The sequence below is a fragment of the Thunnus thynnus genome, chromosome 11, assembly GCF_963924715.1.
Source record: "Thunnus thynnus chromosome 11, fThuThy2.1, whole genome shotgun sequence".
Lineage (NCBI taxonomy): Eukaryota > Metazoa > Chordata > Actinopteri > Scombriformes > Scombridae > Thunnus > Thunnus thynnus.
Genome location: NC_089527.1, coordinates 31,625,108 through 31,649,845, shown reverse-complemented (window position 1 = coordinate 31,649,845; position 24,738 = coordinate 31,625,108). Strand labels below are relative to the sequence as shown.

The 24,738-nt window shown below is 39.3% G+C and overlaps 1 protein-coding gene across 1 annotated transcript in view; it reads right to left on the bottom strand.

The window, feature by feature from the left end:
- klf7b (Kruppel like factor 7b) overlaps positions 1–1,036 on the bottom strand; it is a 75,835-nt gene extending 74,799 nt beyond the window's left edge. The window contains exon 1 of the mRNA XM_067604479.1: positions 532–1,036. Within this exon, the coding sequence (XP_067460580.1) occupies positions 532–633 (102 nt within the window). The 5' untranslated portion in view covers positions 634–1,036. The remainder of the gene's footprint in view (positions 1–531) is intronic.
- Between the last annotated feature and the right edge of the window lie 23,702 nt (positions 1,037–24,738).

The following is a 24,738-nucleotide window of genomic DNA, read 5'->3' as shown; positions in this document are numbered from 1 at the left end:
CTCCTTTTAGAGTTTCATCCAACAGCAGTTGCAGTCGTTTAGGGATTGGTGAATTTTCTCTGCGGCCATAAGAACATCTCATCCCTCTTAGGTTTTAGGTAAAAATGGTCGTGGGGGATTTCACGGGACAACAGCGCTCCTGCTTTTACATTTATGATGAAAGAGTAAATTAACCCTTAAGGTACATTTAAGGAATCACTGGTTTATAGTAAAGGGCGTGTGCGTAATTTTAAAGAAAATGCCCCCCCACACCTCCCTCTCCCTCTCTCTTTCTCTGCGTGTGTGTGTGTGTGTGTGTGTGTGTGTGTGTGTGTGTGTGTGTGTGTTTTCTCCTGTCAGCGGACCTCGCCGTGCTCCATGTGAGCGAAAAAAAAAAAAGACGCAACTACACGGGGCTGCTGCTGCCGCTCCGGAGCGCTCCACTGATGCAAAACACTAAAAGCACACACAGAAAACATCACCTAGCGCACACATGATATTTATTCCCAGTTTTTGACCCCGGAAAAGAAGAGAAAACGCATCATCTCTGACCTGCTGCCAGTTCTCCTCCAGGGAAGGCATCGCGGAGAAATAACCAGTGTCATGCACGAGTTGGAGTTCCTGGAAAATACTGTAATTCGCCAACACATCCATGCTTGATGCAAAAAACAGAAGTCGGTAAAGAAGTACGGAATCCAAACGATAAAAACGCACTTCTTCTATCCTCTTCTCAGACTTGACAAATTTAAAAAAAACAAATGCTGGGGGGTGGGGGGGGAAACCCAGCTGGTGCAGATGAGCGCACCTGAGCACTTTAATAAAAAAAAGAAAAAAGGTAACAGGAAAGAAAGAGTTGATTATTTTATCTTTGTCAATGCAATCCCCTCTCCTCTCTGCTCGCTCTGTCACGCCTCTCTCCTCAGTTCGGGATCGGGGGTGCCAGATCTATTTCCGCATTGCCAGATTGCCAATCTCCGTACAAGCTGCCAGGTTGCCAGGTTCGCTCCTCCAAGCAGCAGACTGGACCCCGCTGCAATCCAGGCGACCGGCGCGAGAGGGGAGGAAGGCGGGGGAGGAGCCACCTGTCAATCAATTTCATGCGTGACCTAATAAGGTAAATAGGGTTGATGATGTCACTGGCGTCCAATTAAGGAGGCGCTGAGACTGAGCTTGAGGGCGGAGCTTTGAGAGAAGCATAGACGCTATTGGCTCCGGGAGGCTGTCAGTCCGGCCCTACATGGCAGTGAGGGGGTGAGTTATTTTTAGAGGCCTATATAAAAGCAGCAGCATTCCTGCCTCAGTCATTACAGTCTGCACAGCCAGAGAGGAGAGGAGAGAAACCGCGAGCGATTCTGCGAAGTTGCGACGGCGACAAAACAGACGTAAACAGTGGCATGAGTGTGCGGAGAAAAACCCAGCTGAGCGTCAGCAGCAGCAGCAGTAATGTTGATGATATAGTGTGTTGTTTTGGTGAGGTGTGACAGCTTCACGGCAGAGACTCCTCCATGTGGTTAACATGTGGTGATGTGTGCGCAGAGAGCAGGGATGCAGTGAGGGCAGAGCTCCACTCATTCAGTTTTCAAGAGTTTATCCCCCTTTTTTATTTTTGGAGTACAAATAATGATCAACCTTCATCAGCATTTTTACACACTACACACAGTAGGTGTAAAGGCAATATATACTAATGTCAGAACATGATAATAAAAGGTGTACACAAACTTAACATACTTGGGTTCATTATTTGGTATATTTTGGTATATTTTCAGTACAGAAAAAAACATTTTTGTCGTTATGTTTTTATTTAAACATCATGGTGAGTCATGGTTCATGCTATGAAAATATGATGCTTGAAATATTAAATAACATAGTAGGTAAGTGAAGTTTATCCAGCAGTGATGTCACAGGGCTCTGGAGTACATCTGTACATCACTGCAGGAGCTGGAGGTCAAAAACACCATTTTCAAAGAGTGTTACTCTTGTTTGAAAAAAAAGTAGGCAACTTTAAGGCCTCTAATCAGTGGATATAAATGAACCCTCACACCCAGTGTTCACAGGCTTAAGTTTAAGTGGTTTCACTGCCAAAAAAGTCAGCATCTTCAATAATTTTGTTATTGTGTCCTTGAAATCTCAATTCCTCAAAAAATGTTCTTGATTGTGATAAAAAAAATCTGGTAAATATGCTGATTTATGTTGGAAAGATGTTGAAATAATCTCATTATATTAGCAGGATTTTCTTCATTTAGGACTTTTTATTTTGTATTTTTAGGGCTAAATAAAAGACTAAAAGTCCTTATTATAAATTATATGTAAATGTTGGGTAGAGGGTCTTGATAATGTGGTCATGACAGTTGATTTTTCTCTATGGTCTCTTCTTTAATGATGATCACATGACTGAGTAAACCTAACCCCTCAGGACAGACAGACAGACAGACAGACAGACAGACAGACAGACAGTTCCTGTATAAGGTTTATTATAGAGAATCATAAACCCTTTTAAGGGATCAGATGGCAGAAATCATTTCTAACAAGCTCTCAAAACATTTGACTTGTACAAAACCTGTGTTGGTGGATTTTTACAAGATGATTGCATCTGTAGCTTTTCTGTCACTCACTTCCTTCCCTTCTTCACTCTCTTGTTTCCTCTTCTTGTCATCTCCCCATCGTACTGCCCCTTTTCTTCTTTCCTTCCTTTTCCCATTCTCCCCTTCTTATCCACTTTCATCCCTCCTCCTCACACTCTGTTCCTACCTTCTCTCTCCTCATCTTCAACTCTTGAAATATTCTCCTCTTCCTTCTCATCTGTCTTTCATCCCTTCTTTATTCTACTTTCATTGATTCTTTTACCTCTTTATCTTACACTCAATTTCATTTTCTCATCAATTTTCATTCCTTTCTCAGTTCTGTCTTGCTTGCCTCTTTTCTTCTTTGTACAGTTTGCTGTTTACTACAATATTGTAGTTTTCTCACTTTTTTCCCAGAAACCTACCTTTACCTCTAACTCTATGAGTCTCTTCTTCTGAGACTATTAGAGTGACAAACTGCGACACACATCCAGCTACTGTTACAGATTACATTAATTGGTTTAATTAAGGGTGCAATAATTAAAGGTCAAAATCTGAAACTCAAATGTGATGTCTCCCACAACACTGGTACAATTTTGACAAACCCCGGAGAGCGATGCATTCAGGTACCTTGCCCATATTGCCCCGCATTCTTACTTATTACTTCTGCATGTGCACTGAATGGAGATATTGAATGTAAATACGGGACAAAGTCATAATATTTTTTTTAAAATAATTTTTAAAAAATTGTCTTATGTAACACTCACATGTTGTGGAGCCCACGCTGAGGATTTTCATGTTATTGACTTAACACATCCATTGTGTCATGTGAACGTTCCTCTCCTTGTCTCTCTCTCTGCTTCTTCTTCTGTGTGTCTTGTCCCTTGGGACAGACTGCTGGTCTCCAAGGACTCCAAGGACCAGATGGCTTCTAGATCGGCTGTTTCAAGACATTTTCCCCATTGATTTTTACAGCTCAGTCTGCCACCGGGGGAAGAGAGGAAGGACGACAAGAAGGAGGAGGAAGCTGGAATCAGGGAGGAGAGGGAGACAGTGTGAGGAGAAGGGGGAAGGGGGGATCAATACTGACTAACCGATTCAAATGCAACATCTGGTGAGATTCAATATCCCATATAGAAACAGTTGTTCATCTATGACTATCTCCACTACTTTTATTCATCATAATTAATGCTATTATTACTGCTACAAGTAGTAGTCTTAGTACTACAAGTATGAATGCTACTATGGCAACTCCTTCTACTACTTCACCTACTTGTATCATTAATTAGTAATATCAGGGTTGAAGCACTACTATTATGCCTCCACCTACTACTACCACCATTACCACTACTTTAATTGACTTTTTTAAAATTCTCTTTTTCTGCTATAACTACCACTATTATTAGTATTATTACTACTACATCATCTACACAAGTACTACTACACGTATTTTATGCGGACTAGCCTACTACTACCGCTACCCCAACTCCTGCAGCAACTAAATACTGCCACTACCTTTAAAAATAGTTACCAATACCAGGGTTGTTACACTACTACTACTACTACTACAATTTTTTTTACTATTACTACAACTGCTACCATACCACTCCTACTACCCCTACTACTACTATTACTACTTGCAACACTACTACCACCATTAACACTGCTGTAACTGACTCTCTTTTTCCACTCTGGGTGAAAGCTCTGTTTTGGTGCCGCTGGATCTTAGTGCAGCTTTTGATACTGTAGATCACAGCATCCTGATTGAAATGCATAGGCAGTGGGTGAGTATCTCTGGGAGTGCCCTGGACTGGTTCTCCTCCTATCTCTCAGACAGGAGATTTTCTGTGTCACTTTGTCCCTACATGTCCGAAACTGCTGCTCTTTCCTGTGGTGTGCCCCAGGGTTCCGTCTTGGGTCCTATACTGTTTGCTCTGTATATGCTTCCCTTAAGTCATATTATTAGCAAGTTTAAAGGTATCTCTTATCACTGTTACGCTGATGATATTAAGCTGTATGTCTCTTTTAAACCTAATGAGATAAACTGTTTTGCACAGTTCTCTGACTGCCATAAAGGACTGGATGGCTAACAACTAACAACTAAACACAGGTAAGACTGAGGTCTTATCTGCCTTTAGTTGTCAGGTTTAGGTTTAGTCAGGTTGTTCAGTGTATTGGGTCCCTTCTCTTCAGCTGTACAGTCTAATCTTAGAAATCTCGGTGTTACATTTGATCAGGGTATACACTTCGAACAACATATCAAATTGTTAACCCATACATGTTTCTTCCCTTTAATAAACTCAGGTCTGTTGTATCATAACATGAGCTAGAGATGATTATTCACACTTCTGTATCATCCCGGCTAGACAACTGCAATTCCCTTTGCACCTGCCTTAGCAAGTTGTCCCTGGACCATCTACAAATGGTCCAGAACGCTGCAGCAAGACTGTTGACCAGGTCCAGCAGAATGACTCACATCACACCCATCTTATCATCTTAACATTGGCTTCCCATCAAATTTAGGATTAATTTTAAGGTTCTTGTTTTCACATATAGAGCCCTGCATGGTCAGGCACCTGTGTAAATCTCTGACCTGCTCTATCCTTATATCACCAGTAGGTCACTTAGGCCTTCTGACCAGGGCTTACTGGTTGCCCTTCACGCTCAACTGAAAACCAAAGGTGATCGTGCCTTTGAAGTGGTGGTTCCAACACTGTGGAACACTCTTCCTTATAGACATATGATCTGCAGCCTCTGTTGACGCCTTTAAAAAAACAGCTGAGGACTCATTTATGCAAACTGGCCTTTGTCTTGCCTCATGGTGTCTAGTGTTTGTATTCTGTGAGTTTTTAAGGTATGTCGTTGCTTATGTTTTATTGATTGTTTCTTTTATTGTATCTTATAGTGTACTATTTTTATGGTCTTATTTCTTTAACAATTTTACTGTTGTGAAGCACTTTGTGACTTGCTCTGTGAAAGGTACTATATTAAATAAACTTAACTTACTTCTTACTTACTTACTATAACTGCTATCACTACTACAAGAAGATGGTTTGTTACCCAGAACCATGTGAGAAGTCGTCCTTGGAAACTGTTTGGAAAAGGGCAGGCACTTTCAAAAAATACTCGGCAGGTGATTGGGTGAACCACCTGTCTATCACTGTCTATCACCATCTTGCCTTGCGAGGCAGCTGGATTCACGAGATCACAAGATCATAAAATCACATGAGAATCCTCACAGGATACAAATTGGACCAAACCACCGATGGTTTGGACACAAGCGCATAACTTGAAGCCTGACAATATGGATTCTTGCGTGATATTGCGATCTTGTGAATCCAGCTGCCTCGCAAGGTGACCACCTACTAATACTACAAACTCTCTTTTTACTACTACTACTCGTACCAATACCACCACCATCACCAGTATTACAGACCCCTTTTTCTACTACAACAACTGCTGTCATTATTACTGCTAATGCTGCTACAGTACTATAACCACCACCACTACTATTACTACTACTCTCACAACAAACTGTTTTTGTTCTTCTTTTAACCTCAGCTCTGCCTTTTTCTTTCTTTGCCTCCTCTGGTATTTCAAACAGGTTGAGAGAAGAAGAAAATGAGAGAAATTATTTAAAAGGGTTAGGAAAGAGGATTAAGAGAAAAGACAAAGGGGAGACACAGAGAGAATGAATTTCACAGAAAAATGGATCTCCAGTGTAATTCCAATGTTTTCAGTTTCTGGCTAAAACCACCAAACACAATAAGCGGAGAAAACATACAAGCTGTATATGTGTGTGTGTGTGTGTGTGTGTGTGTGTGTGTGTGTGTGTGTGTGGTGACTTAAGTCACTTTCAGGGACACATACCAGACTTCAAACCAGTTGATTGGGGATGGCTTGTGTGGCCTTGGACAATGTATGTGTGTGTGTATGTGTGTGTATGGGTCTGTCATAGGCTACTTTTGGGGATAAATTTCAGACTAAAGACCAGTTGATTGGGGATGACTTGTCCAATTGGGCATAAAAGCCAGTTTGGGTTATGGTTAGGGTTAAGGTAAGTCTCCAGGAAATTAATGTAAGTCTATGTAATGTCCCCAAAAGTGACCTAGGACAACATATGTGTGTGTGTGTGTGTGTATGTGTGTGTGTGTTTGTGAGTGTGTGTGTGTGTGTGAGTGTGTGTGTGTGTGTGTGTGTGTTTGTGAGTGTGTGTGTGTGTGTGTGTGTGTGTGTGTGTGTGTGTGTGAGTGTGTGTGTGTGTGTGTGTACGTGAGTGAGTGTGTGTGTTTGTGTTTGTGTGTGTTTGTGTGTGGGTGTGGGCTGCATTACTCTCTGCCACACAACCTTTTAAAATCTGGGCAATGCTGCCCAGCTCCACACACACTCAGTGTTGTAATCTTATTATTGTGTTGTGTTGTTTTGGCACAGAAAGGGGTAGGATGGAGAGATGGGAGGAGGGGAAATGGGTTGAGGGAAGGAAAAAGACTTATCGCTGTGTTGCCATTATCTAATCACAGCTGGAACTTCAGGATGTTGGAGGCTGGGAGGATGAAAATTATGATGAAATTTCTTCTTGCATTGACAGGGCAGGGCTGGGATGAAAGTATAACTTTTTTGTATTTCCTCTTTGCACAGAGATGCATTTATTTAGAGTAACCATATTTTATTGTGTACAACATTCACATGTCCTCTACCAATACCAACTATTTTTTAAAATTTTGGATAAATGAGTCAGATGTAATCAGGCTGGAAACACAGGTGCGGGACAAAAGTAACGGCTGGAAAAATCAACCACAAAACAAGTGCTTAATATTTCTGGCATATAAAGATCATTAATGCTTCAGTTAATCCTCCAAGCCAATGACCATGTTACTCTTAAATCAATTTATCATGTTAAATGTCACATTTGTATGAAACTGGTCCAATCAATGTGTCAAACTTACCTTGCTTAAGTGCTTAAGTGCATAATCAACATTTTCTCTTATGAATAACATTGGGTTGGAATTTAAGATGTTTAAACTGTCACAAATCCTTACCCATCACATGCACTCCATCCAAATCATGCGTGTTCCTTTCTTTTTCATTAACAGCAAGAACAGTCAAAGCAAAGATAACCAGTTAAATAAATAGACCAATAAGGTTTCACTCAAGGCAAGTTATTAAAGGAGAATTTTTTTTACCTTTTTAAAAAAAAAAAAAAAAAATCTTGAAGACATATAACTGCCTGTCCAAGAGACTCTAACTAATCATGCACTCTATTTTAATTATTTCTATCTTGAGAAAACCAACTGTTGGAGGAAAGAGACTTCAGACACAATATGTGAGCTACTGACTGAGGAGATCTGAGGCATTCTGGAGGCTTTGTAATCAGGATGATGGGGCTAGGTCCAGGATACTAATGCAAGACAGCTTTATGTACTATACTCCAACTTCTATGAGCTGTAAAGAAACTGCTTAATTCCAAGTAAAGGATTACTGTGATGACAGAAATAAATCAGAGTTTTGATGATGATGGTCCTCTAACCCCTGAGTGGTTATTTTTATTACCATGAGCTCTACCTAAACCTAACCAAGGCGGTTTTGTGCCTAAACATAAGCAGACCTTAACTATATGCATTGTCATATCGTAAAACATATTTATTTTTCAACAGTTTTGGAGGGCACAGCCAAATGATGTTGTCCTGCTGATAACTGCTGATAGCAACAAGTGCACCAAATTAAATGACAAAATGCATTGTTGGTCCATGAACTCCAGAACAATACATAAGAGCGTTTTCTAATCTGACACCACTATCAGCAGGAACTGGCTGCAAGACATCATTTGTCTGTGCCTTCCAAAACCGTTACAAAACACAGTTGAAAAATAAATATGTTATATGATGTGACAACAGGCTATAATAACATCATCTCATTTCCTCCGTTGTTCCTGTCATAATTGTCACTAGAACATAGATTTATGTTGTTTTGGGGCACTTGAATAAACAACTAATCCTGTCATTTTTTTCTGTCTTCTTCTTTTGTTTAATTTGGAGGACTTGCTGGATATTAGTATGCGTATACAGTATACTTAGTATAGTGAGAAAAAATGCAGATTGAGTTCAAGTCAGAGAAATCTTATAAAAGTTCATCTTTTCATGGTACATGGGACCCTAACGCAGACCTGATGCCTGAGCTTTCTCCTGTCTCCAGAGAACTACTCCACAATAACACAGTCCTCCTCCCTGCAGAGTGAAATGCACAGCAGTAAACTCCCTGAGTTAGAGTGGACAACACACCAAGCACTGCACAAAACCTCTCTGTCTCTCTGGCCCTGACAGAGGGAGGCGACACAGACACCATGCTCTGCTGTGAGAGTCACAGCTGGATCACTGAACTGGATATCAGGATGCAGCAGAACATTTCTGTCTGCCTGAGAGAACCAGAGGTGAAACCACAAGCTGTGAACCATGAGCAACATGAACCAAAGGACTCAAAGTAAGACTGGAGCAACGTTGCATACAGCACAAAAACAGCACTGGAAAAAATCAGCAGTATAGTGTGCAGTAGGTCTTTTATTACCTCTCTGTACCTTGACCATGCATTCTGAGGGAGTGCTGATTAACAGCAAAAGTCTCTTTTCACCTTCAAATATTAAACCTAGGTTACATTAACAGCCATCTCCCTCATTAACACACTCTATCATTACCTTACATTTCCAGACACCACTGACTGCATCATAGCAAAGGAATGGAAAAGACTGCAAAAAATGAAATAAGATAAACTTAAAATGATTACAAAAAGTTTAGTTTGGAAAAAAATATCTTCTGTTAAAGGGGTTTTGTATCTCTCCTATACCCTTCTACCATTCCAAGTCAAAGTTATAGTATGTTAATGGTAGTGGATTGAGGATGAAAAACTGTCACAGTCAAACACACATTTGAACAGAGTGTCAGTCAGTGAGGAACATATTTCACATCACTTAGGCGGTCCAGCACTAATTGTCATTACTGACATCCAAACATACTCACACAGAGCATATAGATGAAGACACATGTAGTCTCTCTTTCACACACTTAAACACACACAGAAACACCTGCCTTCCCTCTACTAAATAGAGCACATTTCCCAGCCTCCACTGGCTAAACATGTAGCTGTGATATTTCCTGCGTGCTCCCCTCCTCCTCCTCTCATGTCTGTGATATTTTTAATAATGGAGAGGAAGAGGCAATATATCCTCGAGCTGAGGGAGCGATACAGGGTTAAGCATATTCTTCAGCTAATTGCGCTTTCTGGTTTTTAATAAAGAAAAAACACACGCCTGCAGGCCTGCGTGTGTGTGTATGTGTTTTCAAACCAGTGCCAGACATGAGCAAATTGTTGAAAAGTGAAATACCTTTTGGCACTGTGTGTATGTATTATGTGTGTTTGAACATCCGTGTGTGTGTGTGTGTGTGTGTGTGTATTTTTGTTACCTCTTTGGGACCTTTTTTGGTATAAACACTGACCTTGTCAGGACAAGTAGTCCTCATGGGGACCAAAGCCCAGTCCTAATGAGGCAAAACGTCATTTCTGAGGTCATGGTTAAGGTTAGGTTTAGGGTTAGGGTTAGGGTTAGGGTTAAGGTTAGGTTTAGGGTTAGGGTTAAGGTTAGGTTTAGGGTTAAGGTTAGGTTTAGGGTTAGGGTTAGGGTTAAGGTTAAGGTTAGGTTTAGGGTTAGGATTAGGGTTAGGGTTAAGGTTAGGTTTAGGGTTAGGGTTAGGGTTAAGGTTAGGTTTAGGGTTAAGGTTAGGTTTAGGGTTATGGTTAGGGTTAGGGTTAAGCTGTCTACAATGGATGGAAGTCAGTGCAATGTCCTAAGAAGGATGGCTGCACAAACCTGTGTGTGTGTGAGTGTGTGTGATATAGTCACAGCAGGAGAAATTCAAACTTAGTTACAATTAAATAGGGGTGAAACTAACTGATACATTGATTATTGTGCTCTGCTCCTGTCTCTATAGCAGAATCACTGCAGCCTTGTTAACCAAATAATGCTTTGTGTGCAACCGTGTCTCATAGAAATTACATTTATATACTATTACATTGTTTTCCCAATTGCGTTACTTTGACAAACGTAATTCCCGCCTGGATTATATTCACAGGCAATTTCTTTTTTTGAGTAAATGAAGTGCTACATTTATGTACAACAATGAAATTAAACGGAGGAGGTTGAGGTGGATAGCAGGCACACCAATGCGCCAGAGATTGAGGTTTACATCTTGAGTCTAATTTGTGCTTATGTTTAGGCAACAAAAGCACTTTGGTTAACATTGATGAAAGATTGTGGTTTGGATTAAATGTTAAATAATAACATATTACACTATATTGAACTGCAAGATCAGATAGTTTGGTGGAAAACAAATTAAATACATTATTACTGAACATTTTCATTATGTGTTCAGTACTTGCCTAATACGTTAATAACAACATTTTCTCATTATGTTGATAGAAAACATCATCATGTTTCCTGCAAAACATATTTTCTGTTGCAAATTAGTAGCATATAAACATAATTTTGGGGGACAGGGTTGTGATGTGAGCTACTAAAACATTTTTGGATTAAGAGTTACTTAGTTCTTCATCATGAACAGGCTTATAACTTATGTGCACAAGAGAGACTGGAAAGCAAACCGAAAGAGTAAGTGTTTTAACATTTTACATCTAGGTTTTGAGCTTTGGATCAGGCTGGAGCCTGAATAGACCAGACAAGGTCAAGTGTGGGGTCAGTTTTTGGGTTATGAGCAGGTTTTCTTTGTTTTATTTGAATAATTCTTAGAGGCTTGAGGAGAGGTTAAATTATCCAGTAATTTACATTAATGTCAGCAATATCAATCAATGTACAGTAAATTCTCCCTCCTTTAAAGAATGTTTAGGTTTCAAATCTTGTGTTTTATGACCTCATAGCCATGCTCCTGCAGTTATCTGTTTCAAAGCTTTACCTGGAATCATAAAACATGTTTTAGATGCTGAAAGTTTTAAACTTTGTACTGAACAAACACACCATTTCTCACTTAATACAAAAGCAAGAAAATGTGGATACTTAAGTTGCTTTCTTTACATGTAATGTTTTTATGTGGTGTTACTGATAGTTTAGATAAAGGATTTATCCACTGTGCTGGTGAAGATGTATCAAAAAGAAATATTTTTATCATTAAAGAATGACATCAAATAAACCACAACATTTGGGGAAATTGTATACTTCACATTCCAAAACTGCACATCTCAGGTTTAGAAATCTTCATGGTCTTCATTTAGCTGTGTAGCTCCACTTACCAGTAATGAGTTTACAGTTTACTTACTGCTGTTAGAGAATGCTCATCATTTGAGAATTCAATTGAACAGATAGAAACAGTTTTAGCCAAAGGGAATCCAAAGAAACAATAAAGGGGAAAGCAAAGTGTGGGAAAGGAAAACCCATGAAACTGAATGGTGCAGGTGGATGCTGGATGGTTGAAGAGCCCGTGGAGACATTATGTTCTTTATGAAGCCATAAAACAAAAGACTGCTGCCTTTCCCTTCATGCTGTCATCACAATGACCTTCATTTGATGACCAGCCCTCGTCACAGGCTCTTTAAAGGCCCGGGTAATGGATGTTTATACATACCAGACATATACCACCACACATAACCATATCGTCACCCTTATAGCATCACGTCGTGCTGGGAATAATCTGCCCCAGGCTCCAGGGTTTTATGATTGACAGATCCGAATAAATCTTCTCATTTGGATATGCTGTGACAGGAATTAATTACCAGGCAATTGTGTCTAACATATTAATTTAGAGGAGATTATACAATGAATTAGCCCGGCACTTATTAAGCATGGTTATGTACGCCCGCGTTTGTGTATTGAAATCGCACAGGCGGAAAATTTGGTCCAATTTGCCATGGTTGGCTCCGGTTAACACACTGCTGTGTCTCTGAAACCCTCCTTCCTTCTTCTCATATAGCATCTCTCCTTCTACTCTTTTCTCTATTCCCTTTTTTCACCATCTAGTTTGCTACATCTGAGTGATATAAATAATGGTATAACCCTGGGGCCCAAAATAGTGCCATAGGCAGAAATAAATTTCGCCTGGGCTTTGTTTTTCTCCTCCAAAACACCCTGCATTCCCATCCTTGGAGCTGTCATTAGAAGTCCTACAGAAGGCAGTCATCATCCAAACCCATCTCTACCCAGTGATGGTGGTACAAAAGGAGAGGGAAGTAGATGTCATTTTAAGGATTTTAAACAAGGTTACTGAACATTTTTGTGGAAAAAAAACATGTCAGACACAATTTATTATTCCGAGCAGAGGAATTTTATGTCCTAAAACATGTCTGGAGCATTGTCCGGAGCTTTAAATAATATTACGTCTAGGACATACACATTTAAGAAATCAAAGGCTCGATGTAAGTTTTCATTAAGAATCCAACCATCCAAAACAGCAGCATTTAAAATTAGAAAGAGACCTTAAATAAATTGAAACAAATTAAGAATTTCATTTAAGTAATACTAAAATTAGTCCTGAGTTTTGAGTTGTTCCAAGAGGATCTGTATAGAATGATGTATTTCAGATAACAAGTTAGTTTTAAGTTTGGGAAGAGACTGTCAGCACTGAGTTTATTACAGACACTGCAGTACTGTGTCCATTTTTGTGTCCAAGTTTGGAAGAGATAATTGACCCCCTTTGTGGCCAATATACTGTTAAGAACTGGGCTATCTCAGACAAACGTTGACAGTTGTGAAAGAAGTGGTGAAATCTTTGTTTGCCAACATAGTGGTGCTTGATGATGCTGTGAGACAAGGTTACAGACTACAGGTTAAGAGTTTTGGCAACCTGCGTCTATTAGTGTCAAAAATTTACCACCATATTCCTACTATGTGACCACTGTAAAAACCCACATTTTTCACAAACCACACAAACCAACCAATCAGCATAAAGCAGTGCTGTATGATGTCTGAGGCGCGATGCTGAGGTCTGATGTTGTTTTAAACTGTAAACTGTAGAGCTGCCTTTCTGCTGCTCTTCATGCTGACTTCAAAACAACTGACGAACAAATGAAGGTATAATTGGAGGCTCTGCTCACCCTGAGAGACGACTGCTGCATCACTGAATAGATTAGCTGTTTGCAGGCTGTTGCTATGGTGGTGGTGTCTACTGGGATGTGTGTGAGGGTGTGTTTAGTGTTTGGCGTGTGTGTTTGTGAGTCGCCTATTATGGAAACGGAGTGCTTGTTGTTTCCCTGAGTATTCATCTGTGTGTATGTGTTCTGTATTTTGGTGTATTTCTATTTGTTATATTTTTACATGAATATGTGTGAGTTTTTCATTCTGTCTGTGTGCGCGCGTGTGTGTGTGTGCGTGCGTGTGTGTGTAGCAGGCTGTGTCCCTGGTGTGCTGCTAGTAAAGCGTGGCGTGTTGCTCTAACAGGCTTGTCCTCCATTAGTGGCTCAGCACTGGGCTTAAAACTGGGAGGGAGAAGAGAGAGGAGAAGATGGACACACACATACATGCATTCACACACACACACACACACACACAGTATACATTTTTTTATTGCACTCTTGGGTAGAGCTTAAGAAAGCAACATTGGGTCACTTGAACCTCACTGTAGTTGAGTTTTCTGTGTGTTTGTATTTTTTAAAAATGTTTTTAACTTAAAATACACTAAACTTGAGTTAAAGTTAACTTAACAAAAGTTAAGTACAATTTTTCATATCCAGCTGAATGGCTTTGACACATCGCAGGTAATGGACAACAAAGATTTTATTACTTGATGTGCCACCCATCATGCAACAAGAACAACAAATGTCATTAAAGGGGACATATACACATTTTTGTGATTTTCTGTTATTTATATCCTGTTCTGATGTCCAATGTTAAACATGGTCAAAGTTCCAAAACTTGAGGTGAACAAATGTAGAAATGCTGCATGCAAGTCAAAAGCCAGGGCTTCAACCTACTGTGAACACTTTGTTAACAGCATTTTTTTCTACCTTGTCCACGAGCTGACGTCAGCTCATCACACATGCCCATAAATTGTTGTGTTTTCTCATATTTTGGATCAGATTTCAGCTCGAACATGTACGGATGGATTTGAGAAGTTGACATTTCAAGTGAATAATGAGAAAAAGTAGTGAAATCCTACTACTATAGTTTCTTTCATGGTTTGTTGATGTAGCCTCCGCAGCCTGCGGAAGTCTTGCGAAGGGCAGCTTCCGGAACAGAGTGGGCTCATCGGGAGGGGGGCCTTAAAGAGACAGGAGCTAAAACAACGTGTTTCAGACAGAGGTTGTTCAGTGTTGCTTTAAAAATTAAAATAAGTGTGTCAATGGATCTTTACACGTCAAAAAGTCCTTCCTTTGGGACATGTAGACAAAAAAAAAAGCCTTCACGCCCTCTCACACATCCTTGCTCTTGCTCAGGGCTGCTCAAAAACTGAAATTACACTGTGTCCCTCACGTAAAAAGAAGAGCATCCTTCCTTTGGGGGAAAAAACAACTCTCTAATTAAGTGACTTGTTAAACAGAAGAGTGAGTGTTCAGAGTTGCTGCAGTAAAATGCAGAGAGACATATGTAGAAAAAATTGATCTCTCTAACTGAGAAACTTGCTCAAATGTGAATTAGAACCTTAAACTTACTTACTACATACTACATACTTCAAACATTTCTCATATGTCCACTCTGTTCAAAATACACATTAGTGTCTTACAGACATATTGCCTCCAAACGGAGCAATAGAGATCAGTCAGAACATGAAAAATGAATTCCAAGTCTTTTGGATGGTCAAGGTTCAGCATGTACAGCAATCCCATCAGGTTCAAAGAAGTGTTGGGTATATCACATAGGTGACATATGACAATCTTTTCCTTGATCACGAGGGCGACATTGTTGTAGGAAGCCGGGTGGGGTTTCCTTCATATCTACAACGACTAAATGGATTTCAATCACCATTCCCTCGATGACATCCTCTTCAGGATCTGTTGGCTTCATGCAAAAACAAACAAAAAACAACAAAAAAGGGACTTGTGCTTTAGAAATGCTTTGCCATATAGTGCATACACACAGGACGCATAAAACGACAAGTCTAACCCTTCTAATTGTGATTTTTTCTTTGGATCTTTTTGAATGACATTTTGCCACTTACCTTACACATGAATGTAGATGGATTCACCTTCATGTACCATGGTAGGCCCTGCAATGCTGCTGCCCTCATTATTATTATTATTATAATTACATTATTATATATTGACTAGTGCAGTGCCCGTTCAAAACGTGCCTGTTCGGAATGGGCCAATTTCTCAATAACTAGAGAGAGTTGTGCCTGTTGCCTAAACGCTTCTCATAGGTAGATGCTACAATTTGCCATTGCTCCCTAAACGCCTGTGAGGCAGGCTATCGGTAGATGCTATAATTTACCCATTTTCCCATAACACCTTAAATGCAGGCTATCGGTAGATGCTGCAATTTACTGATGCTCCCTAAACTTTATCAATTCATTCTTTATGGTTGTTCTTGTCAGTACAGATGTAATCCCATCTCTGACCACAATGCGGGTTGCAATGGCAGAGTGGCGCTGTCTGTATATCCGCTTGTTTACTCCACAGGCAGAAGAAGAAGCAACCACATCCAGCACTAAGTCTTGCACCTACATGCCAATTTTCGTTCACAGCAGCACTACACTGTTCAATAGTAGAGCTTAAGTCTCTTAAAGTCATTAACACTATGGATGTAATGCCACCTCCAACCACAGTGTGGGTTGCAATGGCAGAATGGCGCTGTCTGTATTTCTGTTCGTTGACTCCACGGGCAGAAGAAGAAGCAAATCAACAGTATTTATCTTATTTATGAGTTTTTTAAAAAAATATATATTTCTCAAGAACTGCTCATCCAATTAACTTCACATATCAACAGTGCACTTCCTTGTTTCCCCAGCAACCCACCTGCTAGGTATGAAGTAGATTGGATGAATGGTTCTTGAGATATGCGAAGGACAAACTTACATACTTACAGAGATTCCTTGCTTTATATATAGAGATATATATAATATAACCCCCTCACTTCACAAGATTTGAACAAAATTGAATGACAATATAGAATCTAAAGCCTCAGTAAATAGTGACAGAAAGTGCTCAAATACAGACACAAGTTATTTTGAGAACATTACAAATCCATAGACTGGATTTGGAAAGGCAGTTCTATTGCCTCAAATTATTTTAAAGTAAAGAAATGTACTTACATCCTTGTTGAGGCTCTCCAGTAAGGATATCATTTCTTTAATCCCCTCGTAGTGCTTTGACCTGAACAACTGAAGGAGTTTCTACACATGGCTGTCCACACAATCATAGAGCGAATTCAGGCTTCACCTTTTATGTTATAATAAATTCATCCAGGAGGAAGACGTTTTAAAGGTAGGAACGGACTATAATACCTGTGCTTATTGATTGATTCATGCAATATTGTTATGCTTGCACCACTTATGCCAGTGGACAGAAGGATGCATGCAGCAGTGTTTCTCACAGCCAGCTCTGAGATAAACTTGTTGCTCTCCTTATTGGTGAAACGTGACATACTGAAGCTGCAGCTTTGTGTTAACTTGATGAACCGTGATGGTTAGATTAGCATGTAGCAGCTGCTAGTAGTTAGTTATGCTAGTTATGAAACTGTGGCGGGACAAAAGACACTGTGGTGGACCGCCACAGTCTAGGTAATCAATGGGAAACACTGATGCAGTCTTCACTTGCCAGTGTTGTATGAGTTTTGTTTTGGACATTAGTACTCCCTATTATGATTGTGGAAATGTCAACTTTATGGCACTTGAACTTATTAGGCAAAGGGCTTGCTTTCATCCAATAGTGTGTGTTTGTGTGTGTGTGTGTGTGTGTGTGTGTGTGTGTGTGTAAGCATGCCTATGCATGCAATTTAGTGAAGCAATTTCTGTATTGTATATGTATGCTTCATTATGGGCTTATAATGATTATATGACTATTTGGTGCCACAACAGTCATGAAATTAAACTGCAGTCATTAGTGATTGTTGATGCATTATTGTATAAAAGCATGGCTGATGTTTGTCCAGGTTGGGGAGGCATAAAAAACCAAATGCCCACCCATAAAAACCAGATGCCCAGCCAGTTACATTCATCTAGTGCTGGGACTGTCTGGCACTGACAGCAGACAGAAGGAGAAGGGACAGAGACTAAGGTAGTGTGTACACCAAAGTGTTTATACCTGAGGCCAGCATATTTTTTTAATTGTTTGCAATGGGAGCACTGCATATTTACACTATGCTACAAATGCCAGCAGTGTGACCAGGTGCTGAGTGTCTATTCTGCGCTGGGTGCTGCACATTTGGCATTTTGCTTTTGGTCACCGAGAGTTGAAAAATGTTCAAGTCTGGGTAAAATGCTACGCTTGTCACTGTCACTTTTTACCCAGCCGTCCAATCACAGTGGAGGAGGCGCTGGACAAATACCACAAAGACCAACTGTCACATCCTACATGTACAAGTGCTGAATAACTTGTTTTTATATATAAAGCTGTCCTAAATAAGTTACCATTTTATTTATCATCACTTTTAAGACTTAGAAACATGGGATACCATACCCATTCACAAGAATGTCCATGATTGAACCTTGGATATCCACTATATGAATACAGAAGTGGGAAAAACTGCATTCACCTACTATGCTCCACATAGATGGAATAAGCTTCAGGACTCCCTTAAATAAGACAAATTTTTATCCCTAGAACATTTTAAGATTCTGTTGGACGATGTTTTATATAATGGATGCTCCTGTTTCTTAATGTGTCTGTTTTATCCCTGTGTAATGTACTTAATATTAAGTACATTACACAGGAATATTACTGTCATTTTCTTTTTGTTCTTTTGTATTTTATAAGTCATTTGTCTCGTGTTTGTGCTGTATTAATGTTTGGTATAAGATTGTTGGTTCTATACTTTTTACACTTTTTGTTATATGACTTGTTTGGTTGTGTATTTGCAGAGTTGCTCTCAATAGGTTTCCCCAATAGTAAATAAATAAAGGTACCTATCTATCTATCAACAACAACAATGGAGGAGAAATGAATGCATGCTCATTTCATGTTCACGTAACTTGGAACTCATACAGACATTTACACACCTTGTTTTCCTGGCTCAGTGTGAGAGGATGTTTTGCCACTGCTTCAGCTTTAACCCCGTTACCTGTAAAAAATCTTTGTATGTCCATTTTGTCCTCACACTGACTGACTGTGTGAGCTAGCGTTTGGCATAGTAACCCCATCAATTGAAGAACTGACAGAGACCTGCCAGCGAATAAGACAGGAGTATTTCCATGTATTTTCCTGTAAACTCTCTCTGATTGGTCTTGCCTCTGTTCTGTTCACCAAAGATACATAATTACAACATTGCCATCTTCTTAAGTGACAAACCTCTCAAAGTGGAGAATTATTAAGGGGTAAATATATATAGGATAGATCAACTCATATAGATCACATGTGAACTACGTCACTTTAGAAATGTTGAGATGATACGTTTTGTTGAAATGTTGACATAATACGTTTTGTTGACATGTTAATATGCTACGTATTTCACATGTTGAAACGTAGATATTCAACGTTTGTGTGGTTTGCAGAAATGTACAGTGCCAACGTTTTATTGTGGCGACCAGGCTGGTAGTTAGCCACATTTGATTTCCTTATCTTAACAATAGTTGGATAGTAGTAATGGTTCAGTTCCCAGCTGTTTTATTTGGTGGGTACAGTGCTGCAGAATGGATGTATAGATTAATTTATGTTAACACACAGTACTAGTAATCTGTCTCACAGATGAGGAGCGTATCTGGTCCAGATGTGTAGACCTGTGTCACAAGGGTGGATAAACATGTTTTGGAGTTTTTTATATAGACTGTATTAGGCCCAATCTGTAATTTTTTTGACCAAATCACTGTGGAGTATATTCACATACACTCTTGAAAATATGATATTTAACCCATAGTACTTCAGAATGAGTATCTGTTATACTCCAGTGTTTTAAAACATCACCAACAAACCTTCTCCATCCACATAATACAGCAAATACAATTTAAAAACTAATATTTATCTGTTGTCTAGTGTTAGTCCTTGTATCAAGCCATTCAACTGGAGAATGAAAACATGTCTCCATTCAAGGCAAAGCTCTCAATTTACCAGTCGGTCTACGTTCCAACCCTCACCTATGGCCACGAGCTTTGGGTAGTGACTGAAAGAATGAGATCATGGATACAAGCAGCCAAAATGAGTTTCCTCAGAGAGTGTCTTGGCTCAGCCTTAGAGATAGGGTGAGGAGCTTGAACATCTGGGGGGAGCTTGGAGTAGAGCCGCTGCTCCTTTGCATCAAAAGGAGCCAGTTGAGGTGGTTTGGGCACCTGGTTAGGATGCCTCCTGGACGCCTCCCTCTAGAGGTGTTCCAGGCACGTCCAACTGGTAGGAGACCCCGGGGCAGACCCAGAACACGCTGGAGGTATTACATATCTCCTCTGGCCTGGTAATACCTTGGGATCCCCCAGGAGGAACTGGAGGGGATGCCGGGGTGAAAGATTTCTATTTTGTTCTGTTTCTGACAGTTTGCTGTTGAGGGGTGACTTATTATTATTATTTTTATTTTTATTTTCGTATTTATTTATTTTTGACAGAGTTTCCACATTCCTCCATTCTTGGTTTAACATGTCCTGCACCTCTCTCTGTACTGGACAAGTGTTGAAATTCATACTGATCTTCTCATAGGACTCTAGAGAAGACCTTTCCCAAATTTGCCGGCATTTTCCTTTAAATGCTTCAGCTGTCACACTCTGCTCCCCCTGCTTTTGAATCATCAGCAGCTGGCTGGTAATCCAGTCAGTCCATAGCAGTCTATGATATAAGCAGCCACAGTGTGAGGAAAGACACACACACACACACACAGAAATATAAATATATACAGTATATTGCAGTGCCCAGGGCCACTTACTGTACTCCATTAATCCTACATTCACTGACAGCAAGGAAGCTGTCAGTCAGACACACAAGGATAGTTCATCACACTGATATAAACACTCTGACTCACCCCTGCTTGGTGAGTGTGTTTATATGTATCAGGCTGGAGTGTGACTTTGAGCTGGATGGGGAGAGGGGAGGTGTAATACTCTTCAAGGGGAGAGAAGTGAGACGAAGGAAGAAGAAAGAGCACAAACAAAGACATAAATAACATTTAAAAATCTTGTTTTTTGAGTTTTTACTTTGCTTCTTTAACCATACAATCCCCAGCTATGTTTTTAAAGATGTATTAACAGAATGTCTAAAAGGAATACTTCACCAAAATCCTATGTGATGACATTCACCCTCTTTTGGCTTAACGGTGGCTGATCAAGAACAACAGACAGCACAGGCTAACTGAAGCTGTATTTCTATGGATGTTTTGATATTTTTTTCTATCCTGAAAGTGAAACACCATTGGAATCCATTGTAGCTGCTGTCCTTCATGAAGGAGCAAGTGAAAAACTTTTCAGAGCCGTATGATGCCAAAAATAGGTTTTCAGTAGTGTTCCTTTAAAAAGCGACAACAAACTAACGGACATGCAGAAATGACATATCAGCTTATCAATTTCTGATTGCAATGTTAGCAAAACAATAACCTGTTATCACATCCGGCAGACACACAACAATACTGTCATTCATTAAGAAGTGGCGTTTTTGTTCACTTGATGAATGTACTGTAGCTCAGCTTTGGCCCTCACCAGTAATGTACAGTGAGTTATCAGAGCTTTGTTTGCTGAAAACCTCCAGAAAACCTTCCAGAAATAAAAGCTGGAATGGAGGTTAAGCCTCCTTAAGCTCATTCACCATCGAGATGGAGATTTTATCTATTGTTTAAAGGTATGCTAAACACTGTTAACACACTGGGGATATGGATGTATCATCTTACCTGGTTATTCACCTGTTTTCTCATTCACAGGCAAAATGATTTATAAATCATCTTCACATAATGGTGAATTGCAACAGAGCCAACAAATGTTAAACTAATGTTCCTATATCCTTGTTATCAGTGCTGTATCTTGTATGCCTCCATGTCTTCTCCATATGTTAAATAATAACCTTTAAAACCCCTGAAAACTTGGTTTATTTTTTTTATTTTTTAAGTCTCAATAATATCAAATATTTATGATTACATAAGAACAATCAGTTGAAATTTTTACAAACATTGTTATATGTAACATATATAATGTTGTTTATGTATTACATTTTGATTCAAGTTTAGCCATATTCTGATTGGTGCATAGAAGTATGTGACATCACCTTTTTGCATCTGAGCTAGGCCCACTTCTATACCAGTGAGAAGAGCACAGGTTCAAATCCAGGTTTCCATCCAAATGTAGAGCAACTTTTAAACAAATTAAGAAAATTAGCATTATCATGCATTCATCCATTGCTGTCATGTGAATATTTAGAGTTGGGTTGTCAAGAAGAGTGCACAAGATGACATAATTAAAAGAATGCCAGTCAAACCTCAAATGGTGAAAAACAATGTAGAAAACATGATGGAAAAATGGCATTTATGTATGAATTTGACAGATCTGTGTGACTCCATGCAGATCTGATGTTTTCGTCAGCGGCTATTTTTCATCTCTTCAGTGGAGCAGAAGCTTCAGTGGACGTTGAAGTCACATGTTTCATGTATGTCATGATTTATTCACTAAGTCTGTTTCCATTGTTCTTTGTTACATCTTGTTTTTATTGATACACCAAGAAGCATAAAAACATTTTTGCATGTAAAGACACATGTAAAAAAATCTGCCAGGGGACTTTTTGTAAGAAACATTTTATGTTTACATGCTCATAGTAAGAAACTGATCAAGAAAAAGTTTTCAGGCCTTTTAATAATTGTTTCCATCCAATAACTGTCTTTCATTTTGGACAAACAAAAACAACATGATCCACAACCTCCATTTGATTGCAGGGGGTTTGCTCTTTAATTGCTCGGTATTTTGTGAACAGCACCACATAAATTTTAAATATATTTGTCTGTTAATTGTCTGTTTACATGCATGCTGTATATAGTACACCCCACTGGAGGTTCAATCCACATCAATTAGTTAGTGCGAGGGTATATAAGAGGCTGGTGTTGGAGGTTTTTGGTTGTTGCAGCTGTTGTGTTATAAATAATGTATGTAATAAAAACAATAATGTCCACATAAGACATGACCTAATCTTTTCCACAACCATAACTTATTAATTCTGCTAATATATAGTATCATATTAATATACCAGAGTTAAAGGAGAATTTTGGGAAAAATCCTACACAATGCATCTCTGAAAACAACTGATTTTCATTTATGGTGGTAGTTGTTTGTCTTATAAAAGGCAAAGGAAAAGCAGAGGAAGTGTTTCTTTGTGTTGCACTGATTTTACTTGTGCCAGGAGACACATAAAAGCTAAAGATAGACAGATGAAGGAGGAAAAGGGGAGAGGAAGAAAATGAGGAGTGTACAGGACATCCACTTCAAGGGAATTAGAAAGAGAGATGGATGGAGGGAGTAGAGAAAAAAATTTGACCCTTTTCTCCTCTAACCCTGGCTCACACATACACCCACACGCACACACACGCACACACACGCACACACACACACACACACACACTTCCTAAATGTTAATGTGATGCTAATGTGGCCTATATTGAGAGGGTGATCATTATTTTCAGACCTTTGCTGTGCACCTCACCTGTGTATAAAAATGTTTGCAGAGACAGAACAAGCCTTCACATCCTTCACTCGAGCAAAAGCATTAACACTCCATTACAAAGTAAATTCAAATTTGACTTATTACAAAAAACACCATGCAAAAATATTTGCAACAAATGCAATGTGAAAAAATCATGAACAAATAAAAATGATGTGAAATTACTCATTGTGAAGAAGGGTCCCTTTAGAACATGTTAGATATATCTTATTCCTCTGTGCCAGAATGATCTAATCTTGTCTAAAAACTATTAAAAACAAATGAAAGAGTCACACTGCTGTAATGGGTGACATATGGGTAACATGCCTGGGCGTGCTCAGTGACGCCTGACACAGAGCTGTGGTTCAGACGCTGAATGTGGAGTCGCACAGTTGTCTAAGAATAAACCATGCTGGTCATGTTGATTACAATGAACCTGGTGCAACGGTATGGCTCGTTTATGTGCTTTACTGTAAGCTGTCAAAAAATTAAAAATGTTTCAGAGGATGTAAATTGCTTCTGAAAATGAGTTACATATAGTTTATATTTTTCAGAGAGAGAGAGTTAAAATGCATCATATCGGGTTGTTTTTGAGGACATGGCTGGTTATGCAATCTCAGTAACTTCAAAGGACAAGATTTGCATTATTCTATATTTGTTGTCATTGTGACAAATTCCATGAAAAGACCAAAACCAACAATATGTCAATCTGTCTCTCAATACTGTCCGACTTGTCTACCCTCAAACCTCATTGGTAGACTAAGGTTTAAGGGAATTTCAGAAAACAGCTGGGCACTGTAGTTTTCAGCAAACGTTACTCAAACAGGAGGTAATAGTGCATTTTGTGGGGACTATTTTCAGCAGTGAATTAATCCACATTTGGTGGTCTAGGGAGTATTTCTGGCAGCAGGACGGTTTGTGTGGCATTCAGTCTAAATAAACTACAGTGTATGAGTTCATGGTAATAAAGGAACATGTCGCCCAGTGCAACAGTGTGATTCATCGATGTGTTTTTAACAAGCTGTATGACACAGATATAAGATATATCAGACTTTGGATACACACACAATATTTGTTAGTAGATCAATAAAACGTTAGTTTGGGTCTACACATGAGATTTGTTGACGATAAGAAAAATATAGAAAATCACTCGTCTTAAAGGTCACTGCTTGTTTTATAATCATTCACCCAAATGATTTTCAACAGGAAGCTGTCAACATACTAATTTATAAGCATGCCTAAAGATTTTCACTTGCCACATTGATGTGTCAGGTGTATTGGTCCTTAATCAATGTGTTTGCACAAATTGTGAAATGAAGTGCAACCAATTAGGAAAGTGAGGGTAAACAAGTAAACAACATGTATTCTTTCATTTTAATTCATTAAAATGTGGGAAGAAGATCAGTCTGCTGCAGCAGCTTCTACACTGTATGTTGTAAATTACATGTGTGTGTACGTGTGTGCC